We start from the raw sequence: 15,537 nt of genomic DNA, 5'->3' as shown, positions 1-15,537 counted from the left end.
GCCAAAGAACGTACAGCCTCTGTAGAAGTTTCCATTTCGTGACGAACGTTGTTCACCACTAACTTCAGTGAGTCAGCCTGCTTCGCATTCTCAGTTTTCACCGTAGATAATTGATTTTCCAACAGCTTGATACGATTATCAAGATCGGAATAGCATGTATCAATTCTGGCTACAACGCGTTCAAGGGACACCGCGATTTTCGACCACAGCTCATTAAGTGACGACGTTATTCGGCAATTCTCCTTATCACTTAGCACTCCTTTGTAGTCCTTTCCGTCGAAGTTTCCGAGTATCTCAGCCATTGAAGAGACTTTGTTATTGGTTTCTCTCCACTGTAGTTTTTTTTTCTGAAGGGATAATTGTTCACGAGTTGACGGTTGTAAACAATCCAACGAGGTATATACCGAAGTTTGTCTTTTCCGAATGGAAACTTTGCACAGACGATGATTCTCCTAATGTACAACAGGAAAACACCTTTATAGTCAATTCACGCTCACTTTTGAGAATTTTTATCAGATTTATCAGGTAGTAAAATCGAGATAATCTAGAGCACTTAACACTTTTACTCTATTTTATACATCCCTTTCAGGAACTTTGTTTTGAATGAAAAATTAAATGAAAATATTTGGAAAACTATAGTTTATGATAAATTGTTGATGTCATTAGGCAAAAAATACCAATTGCAGCAACTGCTGGTTTTGTTCGAAATAAATTTTACATAAGGGTGCTGAATAAATTCAGGGGTAAACATTACTACAAAAATTCTATTAGTTGAAATCATAAAAATCAGTGTTTGGATCAAGGCCGTGCGAACGTTCAGTATCGGGAAATTACATGATCTTAAAATGTGTTTATAAATAAGGGTTGACGAGCAAAGCAGAAATTTGGCTCGCATTAAGCGGTATTTAATCTTAAACATCCTAGGCTAATGATATTTTATTTTACGACACTACATGACGTTAACGAATTGAAACTTATTTCTAATTGTAAATTTTGAGTTTTATTTCAATTAACCTTTTGTGTTAAAACTCTTAGCTAGAAATACAAAAACCGTACCTCGTCCTTAGAATGGGTTTTTATTAAAAAGTGCAACTTAAAAAGGACAGAATTTGAAACGAACCCTTTTGACTTTCAAATTAATTCATCGAATACTAATTACATACATCGACAAGTTAGACACCATGTAACAGGTTTTTTTCCTCTCATATCCTCTACTTCATTACTTAAAATTTGTATTAAAAAAGTCAATTATTTCATTACAAAGTATTGTCTGATATGAAGTATTCTTCCGAAACCAATTTTAGCTTCAATCAAAATATTTTCCTTGTGCTTTCTAATGCTAAACTTCAAATTTTAAAAGATTTTGATAAATTGCACAAGGCCACAAAATTTACATTTTTTCGAGGTGCAATGAATTTGAAACGTAATTTTGACTTACTTGGGTATCCTGAATTTAAATATGCTATTTTTTTATCAGCTTTTGTAATTGATATAATTTTTGAAAATACGAATTATGAAAGTTCTGCACTTTTTTTTAACAAAACTTTAAACCTTTTTTTATATAAAAGTTTTAAATTATTACTTACCTTTCTCAAGACTTCAGGTAAATTTGAGTTTTGCGAAAAAAAAGGTATAGAAGTATTTATTCGTATACTTTTCTTCATTAATTGATTTTTTTTTAAGTTTCAAACGAAATTGAATTTTAGATATTTTTTAAACAATAAATCTCATCGTTTGGCAGGTTTCAACAAGTTTGTTAAATGATATCATTTTTTTCTATCTTTTCTGCAGTAATGTCAAAAATATTTGTACCTAATCATATTTTTTCAAATTTTTAACAACTGTTGAATTGAATCATGCATCATAATTATAGTTTTATTTCTTAATTGAATGAAGAACATAACATAATCTAAATCAGATTTATTCTTTGATGCAACTTCAATAGCTAATAAGTTATCAAGGGTTGATTTCACTTAAAACTGACACATTTTCAAACTCCTTAGCATCAAAACTAAATTTGATAGACCAAATTTGTCAAAAGATTCGGATTCAGGACGCTAAAATCTACCAAAAACATTATTAAAACATGAGCACCAAACTGCTTCTCTCTTGAGTGATCATTGATACTCTAAAAATAAGATTACATACTGGTAAGACATGTTTATTGTAAAAAAACTTCTTAAATGGTGAACATTTTGTCTTAGTAATATTTTTATTTATTTTAAAAAGAATTCACCGCATTTTAAATTTAAACTATTTTGATTTTTAGAGACATTTTTCATGTTTTTCAATTCGAAATTTCTGGTGTCCTTAGAAAATAACCTTGATTTTTATCCTAATCAAAAGTTCCCATTTTAAATCACGATTAATTTTTCATTAAATTCAAAACACAGTGACAAAATTTTGCAATCAACTTTCAGTTGAAAATGTAAATTGAGATGAAGAATAAATAACAATTATTATTGTTTTCTTTATCTGTGGTTTTTATTAATGTTTATTTCAAGTTATAAAACTAGACTGCTAAGAAATTATTTTGGAGCAAATTTCTAGTTTAGAATTAGAAACATTATTTAGAAAAACTTATCCATGAATTACCGAAAATATCATTGATTCATCATTGTTTTGGAAGTTTTGATGTAAGTAATTAATTTTTTTATTTTTTTAGTTTGTGTGATAATTATGAGTAAGAAAATGATGTAAGAAAAACATTGCCTGATTTATTGTGTATTTTGGTATTGTTATTATTTTAAGCTAAATTTAAGTTTTGAAACCCCCTTCCACCTCCCCCCTCCCCCCCTGTTTAGTCCTAGACATGGATCAGTAGAGCTTAATTGTACTGAAATTTTGGAAATTTTGAACAGTAAAATCACATATCAGGGGAACTTACATCAACAGTTCCACATACAACAAAAACTTCCATCAACTTTGTCCCGCCTCACTTACCTTGAGCTGTACAAATTGCGCGCCGTCTCTTGGGATTTGACGAAATTGGCAAATGCCAACAGGGCACTGGCAACCAAAATCCACAGCTTCCGCATTTCTCACTTCAGTTTCGATCAGCTGATGCTAATGATGATGGCGCTTATAAAAGCTCTGTATTTGGTAGATTTTTTTTTCTTCTGACGATTGACTTTTGACCGGCTTACAATCGTTTGCTGGCAATTATCACTGTTTTTTTAACTGAATATTGGACCACGAAAAGACCGAACGACCTTCTCAAGTGCCCTGCTTCGAGATCACTACACTGCACTCTTCCACAATTCTTCAGCCAATGTTTTTTTTACCGGAGACCGGCAAGCTCGATCAGACAAATCGACGATCAGGTACCCCACACAGCACTTCCACTTAACTTCACCCCAAGGGCGGGCAACTTAAAGTGCATCCAATTACGATTGCAATTTTCACATTCAATTCATTCACTGTGGAAAAACAACACATTATTGCATTAAGATATGTATTTTTATGATAAAATTAATTCATACACTTTTCCACACTTCCCCTTTGCAAACACTTTAGAGTGGGTTTGCAATTTCCACGAGGTGTGAACGTTCGCAATTCTCGCCTGGATCCGATAGCGAATGGGTGGCATTATCTCACGCAGCCCACCGAAATGGCGTTTATTTACGTGCCGATCCCGATCGGAAAACAGGAGGGATTTCCCAATTCGGTAATTAACGGCCCCAGTCTATGCAAAGTGAGACCCCATCTTCCTTCCCCGTGAATGCTGCCGATTGATTGCTGAATGAAGTGCGTTCCAAATTCCAGTTTTCACCCCCCCTTCACTTAGTCAATGGGGCTCGAAATCAGCAATGATTGTTTAAGAGAAGAATCACACGTGCGAGCAGCCTGAAGATTTGTTTGTTTTGTATTTTTTATTTTGAATCGACTAATAGAATGACTGAGATAAATATAGAATGTCTGGTCGGGAATTTACCGTTTATTCAGGTGATTAATTACACGCTAACGCTTTTGTCGATTGATCTGATAAGGATCCACATGGGTCGATTTGTGTGAAGCAGAACACTGGTTCTCAGTTCGATATATTTAGTTTTACCCGCTCCATATCGGATGTTGTATCTACAACACCATGTAAGACTTGATACAGATGGCGATTGTAGTTGAAACATGAGAATTATTGTGGTTTGCCGGCTTGCAATCGCATAACTATATGGAAACAGCACAAGCAGAGTTGAATCGTAGATTTAACGCTCAAAAATACGCCACTGCGCATAAAAACGACTAAGTATATTTGTGGGTGGGTGCTCGCTTGCACCTAGCCTTTGCGATATTTAGCTATGCGTGTAGGGGGTCTTGCACCTAACTTGTTTAGAAACACGTATTTAAAATGCAAAAAAATTGCCCCACTTTTCATTTCTAACAGAAGCTGCATTTGATCGAAAAGATAGAAACTTTATTAGTCTGTAAAGTTTATTCAAATTGTTGCAATTGAATGTTTTGCGCTACCAGACTTGAATTTCAAAATAAAGGTGCTTAACTTTTTGTTTGTATAAATTTTCGAGAGGTGGTAAAACTATTTACATCAAATGGTTTTTAAGATTATTAAACATAAAACAAAGTTTGAGTCAGAAGTAGCGGGAATTGTTGTCTAGTTTTAGGGATGGTTATTAGGTATTTTGTTTAAAAAAAGACCGATACCACAGGCGATACAGGTTTTGAGTTTTTATTCAAAAATCATCATCAAAATTGAGGATGATAGAGTGTTTGAGTTGAACTGTAAGCGTGTTTTAGCTTAGCTTAGCTTAGCTTAGCTTAGCTTGATTGACTGCTCACATCCACCTTAAATAGTTGAACCTGAAATGCTTTATCGACAAAACTCAATTTTTAATACAAGTATTTTTCTCCCTCTTTCAAAACCTTTCTTGATTAAAAATAAGTTCCTTTAATGAAATTATCATTACAAGCTATGCATTTCAAATCCCACGATCACATGCGTGGCTAAGTAGAACAAGTTCCACATCGCCAATGGTTGCTACTCCGTGATTGACCGAGGCCACCAATTTTGTTCAAAGGTCAAATGAATGGTGTCTGGGACTGACAGCACATTCACATTGCCCAAAACTGATGCTCTCTCTTTGAACATCAATAACGGCGCCGGCCACGTCCTAGCAGTCAATTGATAGATTGGAAGAAAGAGAAAGGGATGAAAGAATGATTTCGTGCTTTAGGACCGAGGTCACCTCTGCATCCTAGCAAAATAATTTTGGTTTGGAGTGTGGGTATAAGGATATTTTCTGGAGACACTTTTGACTAGTGCCATGGTTTTGGTTGTAAACCTTATCTAATATGCTTCTGATGGTTGATGTATTTGAACAAATAAAGAGAACTATGAACCCTAAGATAATGAAGAATTTATTTAAAACAGTTATTTTATAAAAAAAAAGGTTTTAAAAGGGATGTAGCTAAGTCCGTAAATAATAAGAGGTTCCACGTAGAAGAAATATTCCTTGATAGGATTAAATTCCTTGTGTTTTCTGTTTCCCGACTTATACTAAATAGCACAACATTAATCGAAATTAACTCCAAACGATAAAAAGCTGATATTGAAACTCCGAGAAAAAAAATCCAAAACAAAAAAAAACTGACAACCTAAGCAGGTCACGAAATTTAAAACATCGACTAGGATAGAAACGAGCGAAACTCACACCACGTTGGATTGCGTATTTCGATGTTGGCCTAATAATTTTTCTCCGAAACACGAGAACCAACAATCATACACAAAGTACACTATTTTTGGCACTGTTCCGGAGTAAACTTTGAAAAAGGTCAATTTCGCAGGATAAATCTTATTTTATTCACCTTGTCTGCATAATCCACGGAACGGATTAAAGCGGGTAAAAAAAACATCCTACAAAAATACGAAACGTGGATCTCGACAAGTGCCGGGCGAACCCGAACTCCTTAGTTAAAAAAAGAACTATGGAAATAAAACTCAATATTTTGAAATAACATAGAGAACATTAAGATTGTTATCAAAGTTTGTTTGCAGATGCGTTAATAAAATGCCGCAAACACACATCGAACTAGCTCATCGACTCTTAAAAAAAAACCTGCCTGCAAAAACTATAATGAAACCTACTATTTTCAGATGTTTGTTTCATTTCACACACAAAATGTACAGAAAAGTTAATGAAAACACAAAGAGAGAGTGAAAAATGCCATCATGGAATATCCTCACCGGATTTTTTCCGTATTCGTCAGAGATGTTGCCTTTTCTCCAACCAGCGGCGCATGACTTTGCTGTTGATCAAGATGCGAGGTATACTCCTGCCACAGCCACACACAACACTTCAACACAAAACGAAAAAATTCCGATCAGCCAAACATAATTATAATTTTTCTAGAAAACACATAACGACAAGACCAGGAGAATGACGTGTTTTTTTTCACGCTCTTAATTCAGTTAAATTCCAATTGAAATTTTTAATATAAAAATGTCAAAATCCAGAGTAATTCTATCCAGGTCGGTGTAGAAGACATTAAATGGAGCAAGCAATGTCTGTCCAAGGGTTGTTCCTGATGATGACTCATCAGGCACGGACTCCAAGAGTGCACGTCGGTCGTCAAACGGAAGATTGTCGAGTGTGCGAGAAACGAGCAGTGGAGATTAGGAAGCTCCCTCTCAGCAGATTGTAGTACTAGACTGAGTCGATTTGGGGTCATTTTCGAATTTCTCAAACCCTGGGGTCTCAAAAGCTTCGTTTTGGTCCAAAACTCATCCATGATTTTTTGCAGAATTCTTAAGTTACGTTTACATGAGTAAATTTGGACTATTAGGTTTGTATGGGAAAATTGAATATTTTGTACTGAAAAATCAACATCATTTTTGAATCTTCTGTGCAACCGAGCCTGCTAATGGTTTTTGTGCCAATTTATAAATTCTTCAAAGGAAATTTTCCGCTGAACAGCTTTGTCGAAGACCATAAATTCGTATCTTATTAGACAAAAAAGTTATTAGCTGTTTAACAGGGGTATGTCTTTTGGCATTGATAATCAATAAATTCAATTGACACCACTGCTTGTGCCCCGCGAAGTATTGCATGAAAAGTAGTCATGCAATACCTCGCAAGGCTATTGCAAGGCATACGAATTTACGGTCTTCGACAAAGTTGTTCAGTGGAAAATTTCCTTTAGGAATTTTATAAATTGGCACAAAAACCACCAGCTGGCTCGGTTGTACAGAAGAAACAAAAATGATGTTGATTTTTCAGTACAAAATATTCCATTTTCCCACACAAACCTAAAAGTCCAAATTTACTCATGTAAACGTTACTTAAAAATTCTGCAAAAAATCATGGATGAGTTTTGGACCAAAACGAAGCTTTTGAGACCCCAGGGTTTGAGAAATTCGAAAATGACCCCAAATCGACTCAGTCTATTGTAGTACACCGGTACAAGGGAGCTAGTTACAGCATAGGTCAAATAGACGATGAGTACCCGAAGGATTGTTCGAGCTTCAAGCAAAATCCATTTGGAAATCAGCAATGAAAGTTTTAAGATAAGTATTCCCTTTAAATTTAACTTTTGCGTCTTCCCAGATTGTAAACGAGTTATTTAGGTGTTTCAATTTTTCAATTTCAAAAATAAAACTTTCTCTAGTTTCAACTTTTTATGTGCTATTATAAACTCAGTTCAATTTTCACCGAGAAATTGGTCTTTGGGGGAGTCGAACTGTTAAAATAATGATTAACATTTCACTAAATTTCACTTCAATTCTATCGAAACGTTTGAAATTTAAAAAAAAAATTACTTTCCTATTTTTTTTAATTTTATTTCTCTTCACTGTATTTTTAGAATATATATAACAGAGAATTCAGTTATAACCATTATGATTTTCTTTAAGGTATCATTTGATTGAAGAAATGATCAAAACTCAAATGGAGTGTATGGATTCATCAGTAAAGTTGAAGAAATGATCAATTGATCAATGGATTTTCTGGAAGCGAACCAGTTAAAAGATTTAAAATTTCACGAAGCCATTTAGGGAGACAGAGAAGTACCCTTTCATTGAAGATGTTCTAGTATCCTTTTAAAATGGTACGAGGTAAGATGTTAAAAATGTGCGACTTTTTTTACTATATTCCTACAATCAAAATATGGAAAACCATACCTTTTTATACAAGATTTTTTTCAAAACCGTACTTTCAAAGTACAGACCCCGTTCGTTTTTGGCAACATTCGATTTTGGCAACATTCGATTTTGGCAACATCCGATTTTGGCAACATCCGATTTTGGCACATGTGCCAAAATCGAACGGTTTTTAGAAGCGAGATTCCCTTTTATGTTTCTCTATAACATGACCAATATAATTTGTACAAACACCAAAAATTCCTTTTTACGTTCAGAAATGGTGATAGAATACAACAACAAAAACAAAATTTTGAAAAAAATTTAAAAAGTACTCAAAAATTACAAAAAGATGAAAAATTTAAAAAATATCAAAAACTAATACAAACAAAAGTCTAAATATTACAAAATCAACTTAAAAATAACGAAAAACGACAAAAACAGCAAAAATGACAAAAGAAAACAAAGATATAAACAAAACAAAAAAAGTTCAAAATGCATCAAAAATATGAGAAAAAAAATTATGAAATTTTTAAAAATGGTCGGAAATTGACTTTTAATAACGTTAATGATAGTAAAAAGTGTTATTTTGTAAAAATAGGAGATGAAAAATTTCAGAAAAAAAACCGTTCGATTTTGGCAACATTCGATTTTGGCAACACATAATGTTCGGGCATGTTGCCAAAAACGAACGGGGTCTGTACTAGTCGGCCAACAATTCTCGCATCCAAAAACACTACGCAACGGTGTTCCTCAAGGCTCTGTGCTAGCTGTAACTCTTTTCCTAATAGCGAACTCTTTTTGATCGGATTCCACGAGGTATACAAATCTTTGTGTATGCTGATGACATTGTTACTAGAAACAGGGTCGCAAACAAGATCCATTCGTAAACAAATTCAACAAGCTGTAACATCTGTAATTGAGTGGGCGAAAGAAATTAAGTTCTCTGTTTCCGCAGAAAAATCTCAGATACTTCATATTAGCCGTATACGACGACATAAACCTTTACCAATAGTTTCTATTGAAGGAAATGCTGTATCGGAAGTTAAAAAAAAGCCCGTATTTTAGGCATTACATTTACGAAAACTTTAAATTTTTCTGCGAAAATTCATGAAACGAAAACAAATTTAGAATCTCATCTAAACTTATTGAAAGCTATCGGAGGCCGTTCTTACGGTGGGTCACGCAAGAGCATTTTGAACCTAAGTCACCTAAGAACCTGGGTCACGCAAAAGTATTGGGGAATCCAAGCTTTTTTACGGAATCAACACTGTGTGTCGAAAAGGAATTGATTCATTGAAACATCTAGCCGCTAGCTACAATGCTGGTGTACGCATTGCTTCAGTTGCTCTCCGTAGTAGCCAAATTTTATCCTTACATGCAGAGTGTGGTGGTACCTTGCCATGGAAATTTCGCCTTTTAGAGCGCTTAGCTAAAATGCAGTAAGTTTCGTTGATAAACCCACAGGAAATGCTACTCCCACCTGTAAGAGATCATTGGAATCATGGAATGCAGACTGGACAATAAAAAATCAATATAAAGTTGATGAAAATAGCAGCAAAGCAGTTCAGCTATACAATAATCACTTGAAAGTTTCGTACAATCACACTATTTCAATTTACACGGATGGATCTATGTCTAATGGTAGCGTGGGCTTTGGAGTATTGAGTGAATCTAAGGAATATGCTTTTCAATTAAATGAGGAATGTTCGGTATTTTCGACCGAAGCCATGGCTATTCTCTTCGCGCTGACTACGATAGCTGCCAAATCAAAGTTCCATGCGGTTATATTCTCCGATTCCGCTTGTGTTCTGTCTGCTGTTGAGTCTGGAAAATCGACCCATCCTTGGATACGCAGCATTGAATTTGAGTTGACACGATTTAACGCATCTCTTTGTTGGAAACCTGGCTACGTTGGAATCACTGGCAACGTTTTAGCTGATAATCTAGCTGCTAGAGGAAGAACTTGTGAACAAATAATTTTCGCTCAGGATATAAGGAGAATGATATCAAGGGAGATACGAAAAACTTGGGAACAAACGTGGTTCAATAGCAGACAACTTTTTCTTCGAGAAATCAAAAACACCATCCTTGGTGTGATAGCACAGATACTTTGGAACGGCGATCACTCACGCGTCTTCGGATTGGTCATACAACTCTAACTCATTCAAGCTTTTGGACAACTGGAACATCTATATGCAACAGCTGTAACGAACCTTTAACTGTAAAGCATTTGATTGGAGAATGTCGTTTGTATGACCAGGAGAGAAAAACTAACGACATTAGTCACGACGTTTCCTCTGCTTTGAATCCAAGGAATGAAAAAAAGTTGTTAGATTTTTTGAAAAGTGCTAATTTATTAAGAAAACTGTAATGTAGTGTATTTGTGTATGTATTTGTATTTCTTCTTTTTTTTCTTTCTCTCAGAGGACGAAAGACTAGTATTAGTTAAAAACCTCTATAATAAACTATTATCTAATAATAATAATAATATTTTCACATGTGCAAATTTTTATGATGGTCTGTCAAGTGGTTTTTCAGATAGCGTCCAAAGAAGAAATTTTTCTACTTTAACTTTTGGGAAACACGTGCGTCATCTATAGTGCAAACTATGAACCACCCTTTTTACAAATCAAGGCTATTTTTGATAACGTTTTCTGTTTCCTGAGATTTGAACTTGAGAACAACTTAATAAAGTGGATTTAGTTTAAGTTATTACAAATTTAGCCAATAGTCTTCCTTCGGCACAAAAACAACATACACATTTGACTTTTTATTCTTCCACCACGTTTTTATGCGTAATGGCACGATTCCAGATCCAACTAGACTTTACGGGACCTTTTGAAGTGCTTTGCAAGCTTAACCGTGCCGATGTACCTGGAAGGCTGGCGGGTCGTTAAGTCCCGCCAGTCTCTAACGGTTGCCTGTGGCCAACCGGGACACACCCCACAGTATCCCAGTACTTGCTGCGCTAAGCAGGTCACTGGCGCAGTGGATCGTTTTTACCTAGCTACTCGTGGGATTCAAAATGAGAAAAAATTTCAATAAAGAAAAAAGGAACGGAACGGATAAAGGCGAGAGCCAGAATCCGTTCGGCGGGAGTGGCCTTGGGCGTTTGCTGATTAGGCAATCTGCCAACCGAGTGGACCCAACGGCGACGTCGGTGGAAACACCGAGCGAGGTTCGAGCGGACCCGTACGATGAAGCGCTGGAGGACCTACTGAGCTCCCCGGAACGCCAAGTGTTGGTCACGGCCATGGCTGGCATCGCTGACCTTGTGGAATGTGTGAAAGGGAAGTCCAACATCCACAAAGAAATACGCGAGAAGCTTGCCGGGGTGATGCAGCTCTTCATCGCAGCCAACAAAGCCCGAGGCCAGACCAAAGGAGCGAGGGCCGGCAGAGACCCTACTGAGGGCGGATACCATCCACCCGAAGAAGGTCAATGCCTTTGCCCAAACTGAGGGCGGTCTTGGGGAACTCAGAACCGGTGACCCTGAAAAAAAGAGCGAAGGATCCGTCTGTCCGGCAGTATCCTGCGGCCAGCGCTTCCAAGCGGGTGGAAGGCCCTGCAGAGAATGCAGGTGAGCCGACGAGCGCAAATACCGGATGGCAAACGGTATCGCGCAAAAGGGGGAGGTTCAAAGGTGTAGAGACGGAGGTGTGGGCGGCTAAAGGACTATCTGTCAGATATCCATCCCCCGGCAACCGGACATGTGCTACAAGTGTTTGTTGAACGGTCACAAGTCGTTCGACTGCACTGGGCCGGACAGAAGCGGCATATGCTGGCGCTGCCACGAAACCGGCTACAAGTCGGCTGACTGCACGAAGCCTGCTAAATGCCCTGACTGTGCTGGAGACCACGCTGCTGGCAAAAAGGCCCAGGCGGTACCATCCCGGGTGCCAAGAGCATAGAGGCCGTCCAACTTAACCTCAACCACTGATACACAGCACACCAGCTGTTGCGGCAGATGACAGTTGAGGAAAAGTTGGACATCGCGCTAGTAGCAGATCCAATTGGGTGACCGATGATGTCAAGCTGACCGCGATATGACTAACAGGTAGTTTCCCCATACAAGAGGTGGTGGAAACTGAACACGAAGGCATGGTGATAGCCAAGGTTAACGGGATCAACTTCTGTAGCTGCTATGCTCCCCCAAGATGGTCCTTGGAGAGGTTCGGCACTATGGTTGACAAGATTGTTGAGGTGCTTACGGGGAGAAGCCCCGTCGTTATAGCTGGCGACTTCAACGCGTGGGCCGATGAATGGGGTAGCCGCCTCACAAACCCCAGAGGTCAAATACTCTTAGAAGCCCTGGCGTGGCTTAAGTACCAAGTACCTAGGGGTGATGATAGATGACAGGCTCAGCTTTACGAGCCATGTCGACTACGTGAGTAAGAGAGCGGCAATGGCCACGGCCGCACTCACACGGATGATGTCGAACTCCTCGGCAATCCAAAGTAGTAAAAAGGGGATCCTGGCAAGTGTGACCACATCAATCTTGCGGTACCGAGCAGCGGCCTGAAGGCATGCCCTGGGAAGAAACTGTAACCTGCAGCGACTTAGCAGCGTTCAGCGACGGATGAACCTGCGGGATATAGGGCGGATACCGGACCATGTCGTCCGAAGCCTCCTGTGTATTGGCGGGTGTCATGCCCATCTCGGTTTTGCTAGAGGAGGATGTCTACTGCTATGACAACGAAGACACGCCCAACGTACGAGATTTCGCCAATGAGGATTCGATGTCCAACTGGCAGTAGCTGTGGGACAGCTCAACGAGAGGAAGGTGGACCCATCGTCTGATTCCGCACATCGGTAGCTGGATCGGAAGAAGGCACGGTGAAGTGGACTTCTATATGACTGCTCATGGATGCTTCATGAAGTACCACTACCGATTTGGACATGTGGCTTCGCCATATTGCCCAGATTGTGGGGATGTAGAGGAAATACATGTGGTGTTTTTTTTCGTCCGAGATTTGCGGCAGTACGTACTTCCGTATTTGCCGCCTATGCGCCCGATACGACTGCAGACAACGTTGTACAGAGGATGTGTGCGGATTCCAACACTTGGCATGCGGTCAGCGATGGGTTCACCCGGATCATGACTGCCCTGCAGAGGAGCTGGAACTAACGGCAGTCCGCGAACGGTGTAGGATAACTCCATCGACGGGGAGCATCTGAGTAGTGTGCGTCCGACCCCTTGATCGAAGCTACAAAGATAAGGCATCATCTTCTGCGTATGATATCCCAATGTCGGGGGGTATCTGAGTAATGCCGCTTCCTAAGGGGGAAACTGCGGAGATAAGACTTCACCTTCCTCGTAGCGGACCTCGAAGAAAGAGGGTTAACCACTGTCGGGGGATACCCACGGGTAGAGAGGCTCTCGATACCGGGCGAGCCTCTCGAATCGGTGTAGGATGCCGTCACCGTCGGGAAACATCCGAGTCGTAGCGTTTCAAGTCCCGTACGTGTGCCGTGACAGGCGCGAGTCCAGGACAAGCTGCTTTCGATCTGGCACACAACGGGCAGTAAAATCCGCGGGCCAAAAATCCTAGGGTTGCCAGCCAACGGGGATAAAGAAGACCGAACAAAGGTCGGAGTAGACTGACCCCATCGGCGGGGAGCTGTCGAGTAGAGTGCGTCCGACCCCACGGCTTGAAACTACAAAGATAAAGCAACACCTTCTGCGTAGCGGATGACGTGAGTGCGCCGCGTTCGTGCGTAGGATGCTCCACCTTCGGATAGCATCCATGTAGGGCGGTTCTCAACGACAGAAGCTGCGGGGATAAGGCTCGACCTTCTTCGCAGTGTAAATCGTTGAGAAAGGGTTATTCCACGCTCGGGGAATACCCACGGGTAGAGTGGCTTTCGACGCCGGGTGAGCCATTCGAGTCGGAGTAGGATGACGTCTTCGTCGGGAATCATCCGAGTCGTTGCGTTAACCCATTCGAGACCGATTGCACACCGTGTGTGCAATGGAATTTTTGTGCCTTTGTCAGAACAATCTTTCATTGTGAGTTTACTATTGCTCGGAAAAATAATATTCTTTAACCAATGGAATCCGCAAATGTCAAGCAAAATGTATTGGGAAATAATTTTGATGAAACTCAAACGACATAAAAGTTATCTAAGAGTAAAGTACTGTGAGTTAGAATGTCGTGAAAAGGCCTCCGTCTCGAATGGGTTAAGTCTCGCGCGTGTGTCGTGACAGGCGCGAGTCTAGGATAAGCTGCTCTCGATCAAGCACACGACGGGCAATGTAGCAAACCTCGAGCCCTGAAGATAAGAGGTCGGGCCTCGAGTCGTTAGAGGAGAGGTCAGGCCTCAAACCTTCAGGTGGAGAGGTTTGTGTGGTCGACCCCGAGTCTTTATGATAAGGGTTCGGGTCTCGAGTCGTAAGAGTAGGAACCAGGCCCCTTACCAACAAGAGGAGCGGTACAAGTGGTCACCTCGAGTCATTACTAGGAGAGGTCAGATTTCAAGTCGTTAGAGGCCTTGAATCGTGCAGAGGAGAGGTAGCCTCGAGTCGATGCGAGGAGGGGTCGGATCTCGGGTCGTTAGAGGAGAGATCAGGCTTCAAGTCACGAAGAGGAGAGGTTTGTGTGGGATTCTCGAGTCATTGCGAGAAGATGTCGGTTCTCAAGTTGTTAGAGGAGAGTTCAGGCGTCGAGTCGTAAGACGAGAGGATTTGCTGAAAGTGGTCTCGTTAATGAGTATTGCCTTGAAGCGCATTAGCGCGAATAGACCTCCCACTATTGAAGCATAGTGTACTAAACAGTTCGAGGTGGGAACCAGGTCTGCGGCCCCAGGTGGAGTTTAAGGAGTAGGGGGTATACACGGAGTATATCATGAGTCTTCCCGTTGTACCCATGGACCCAGAGTAGCAAACTAGGGGACGCAGTGGCTCGCCGTGCCTTGGAATACAATCCGTAAACCTGGATTTACCACCTGTGGTTATCAACTAAAAAAAAGTCATTCATCGTGTCAATCGTTATGAAACACTGTGTGGTTTGCAGTTTCCATAAATCGTTTGCCTGCTCACGTACTAGGCACAAGATTTCCATTTTTTTCTCAATGGTTATGCCCGGAAAAGAAAGACAAGACTTGTCAACGAAAAGTTTCTGGTTGAAAACCTGCCAGGTGACCGCTAAAGAGTTCCTTTTAGTGTCCATTACGAAAATATCTCTCCTCTAGCAGTCCCAATATTTTGCGCACGATTTTACCACCAAATTTTGAAAGAAACATGCCTCAACTTCATGGAATTAGTCATGTTCATATTTTTCAAATTAGTATGATTTTGCAAGTAAGTTTTGGTACTTTTTGAAGATTTTGTAATTTTTAAAGTTTTTGTAATTTTATAATTTTATAATATTTGGAATTTTTGTACCTTTTTTAATTTTTGTAATTTTTGTAATTTTTGTTATTTTTGTAATCTTTGTAATTTTTGTCAT

At 39.4% G+C, this 15,537-nt stretch overlaps 1 protein-coding gene across 9 annotated transcripts in view; it reads right to left on the bottom strand.

Moving 5' to 3' along the window:
• The window catches only part of LOC129744111 (nuclear pore complex protein DDB_G0274915-like), a 161,605-nt gene that overhangs the window by 89,020 nt on the left and 57,048 nt on the right, over positions 1 to 15,537 (bottom strand). For 8 of the 9 annotated variants that reach the window (XM_055736489.1, XM_055736490.1, XM_055736491.1 and 5 more), the window contains exon 2: positions 2,944 to 3,419. In XM_055736489.1, coding sequence (XP_055592464.1) covers positions 2,944 to 3,038 — 95 coding nt within the window. In that variant the 5' untranslated portion in view covers positions 3,039 to 3,419. Of the gene's footprint in view, positions 1 to 2,943; positions 3,420 to 3,482; positions 3,501 to 15,537 lie in introns of those variants that run through there. The other variant, XM_055736493.1, reaches the window with a different exon arrangement.

Source organism: Uranotaenia lowii, chromosome 2 (genome assembly GCF_029784155.1).
Source record: "Uranotaenia lowii strain MFRU-FL chromosome 2, ASM2978415v1, whole genome shotgun sequence".
In the NCBI taxonomy this organism is placed as follows: Eukaryota; Metazoa; Arthropoda; class Insecta; order Diptera; family Culicidae; genus Uranotaenia; species Uranotaenia lowii.
Note: the sequence above shows the minus strand (reverse complement) of the source record. Positions and strands in the feature narration are given on the sequence as shown.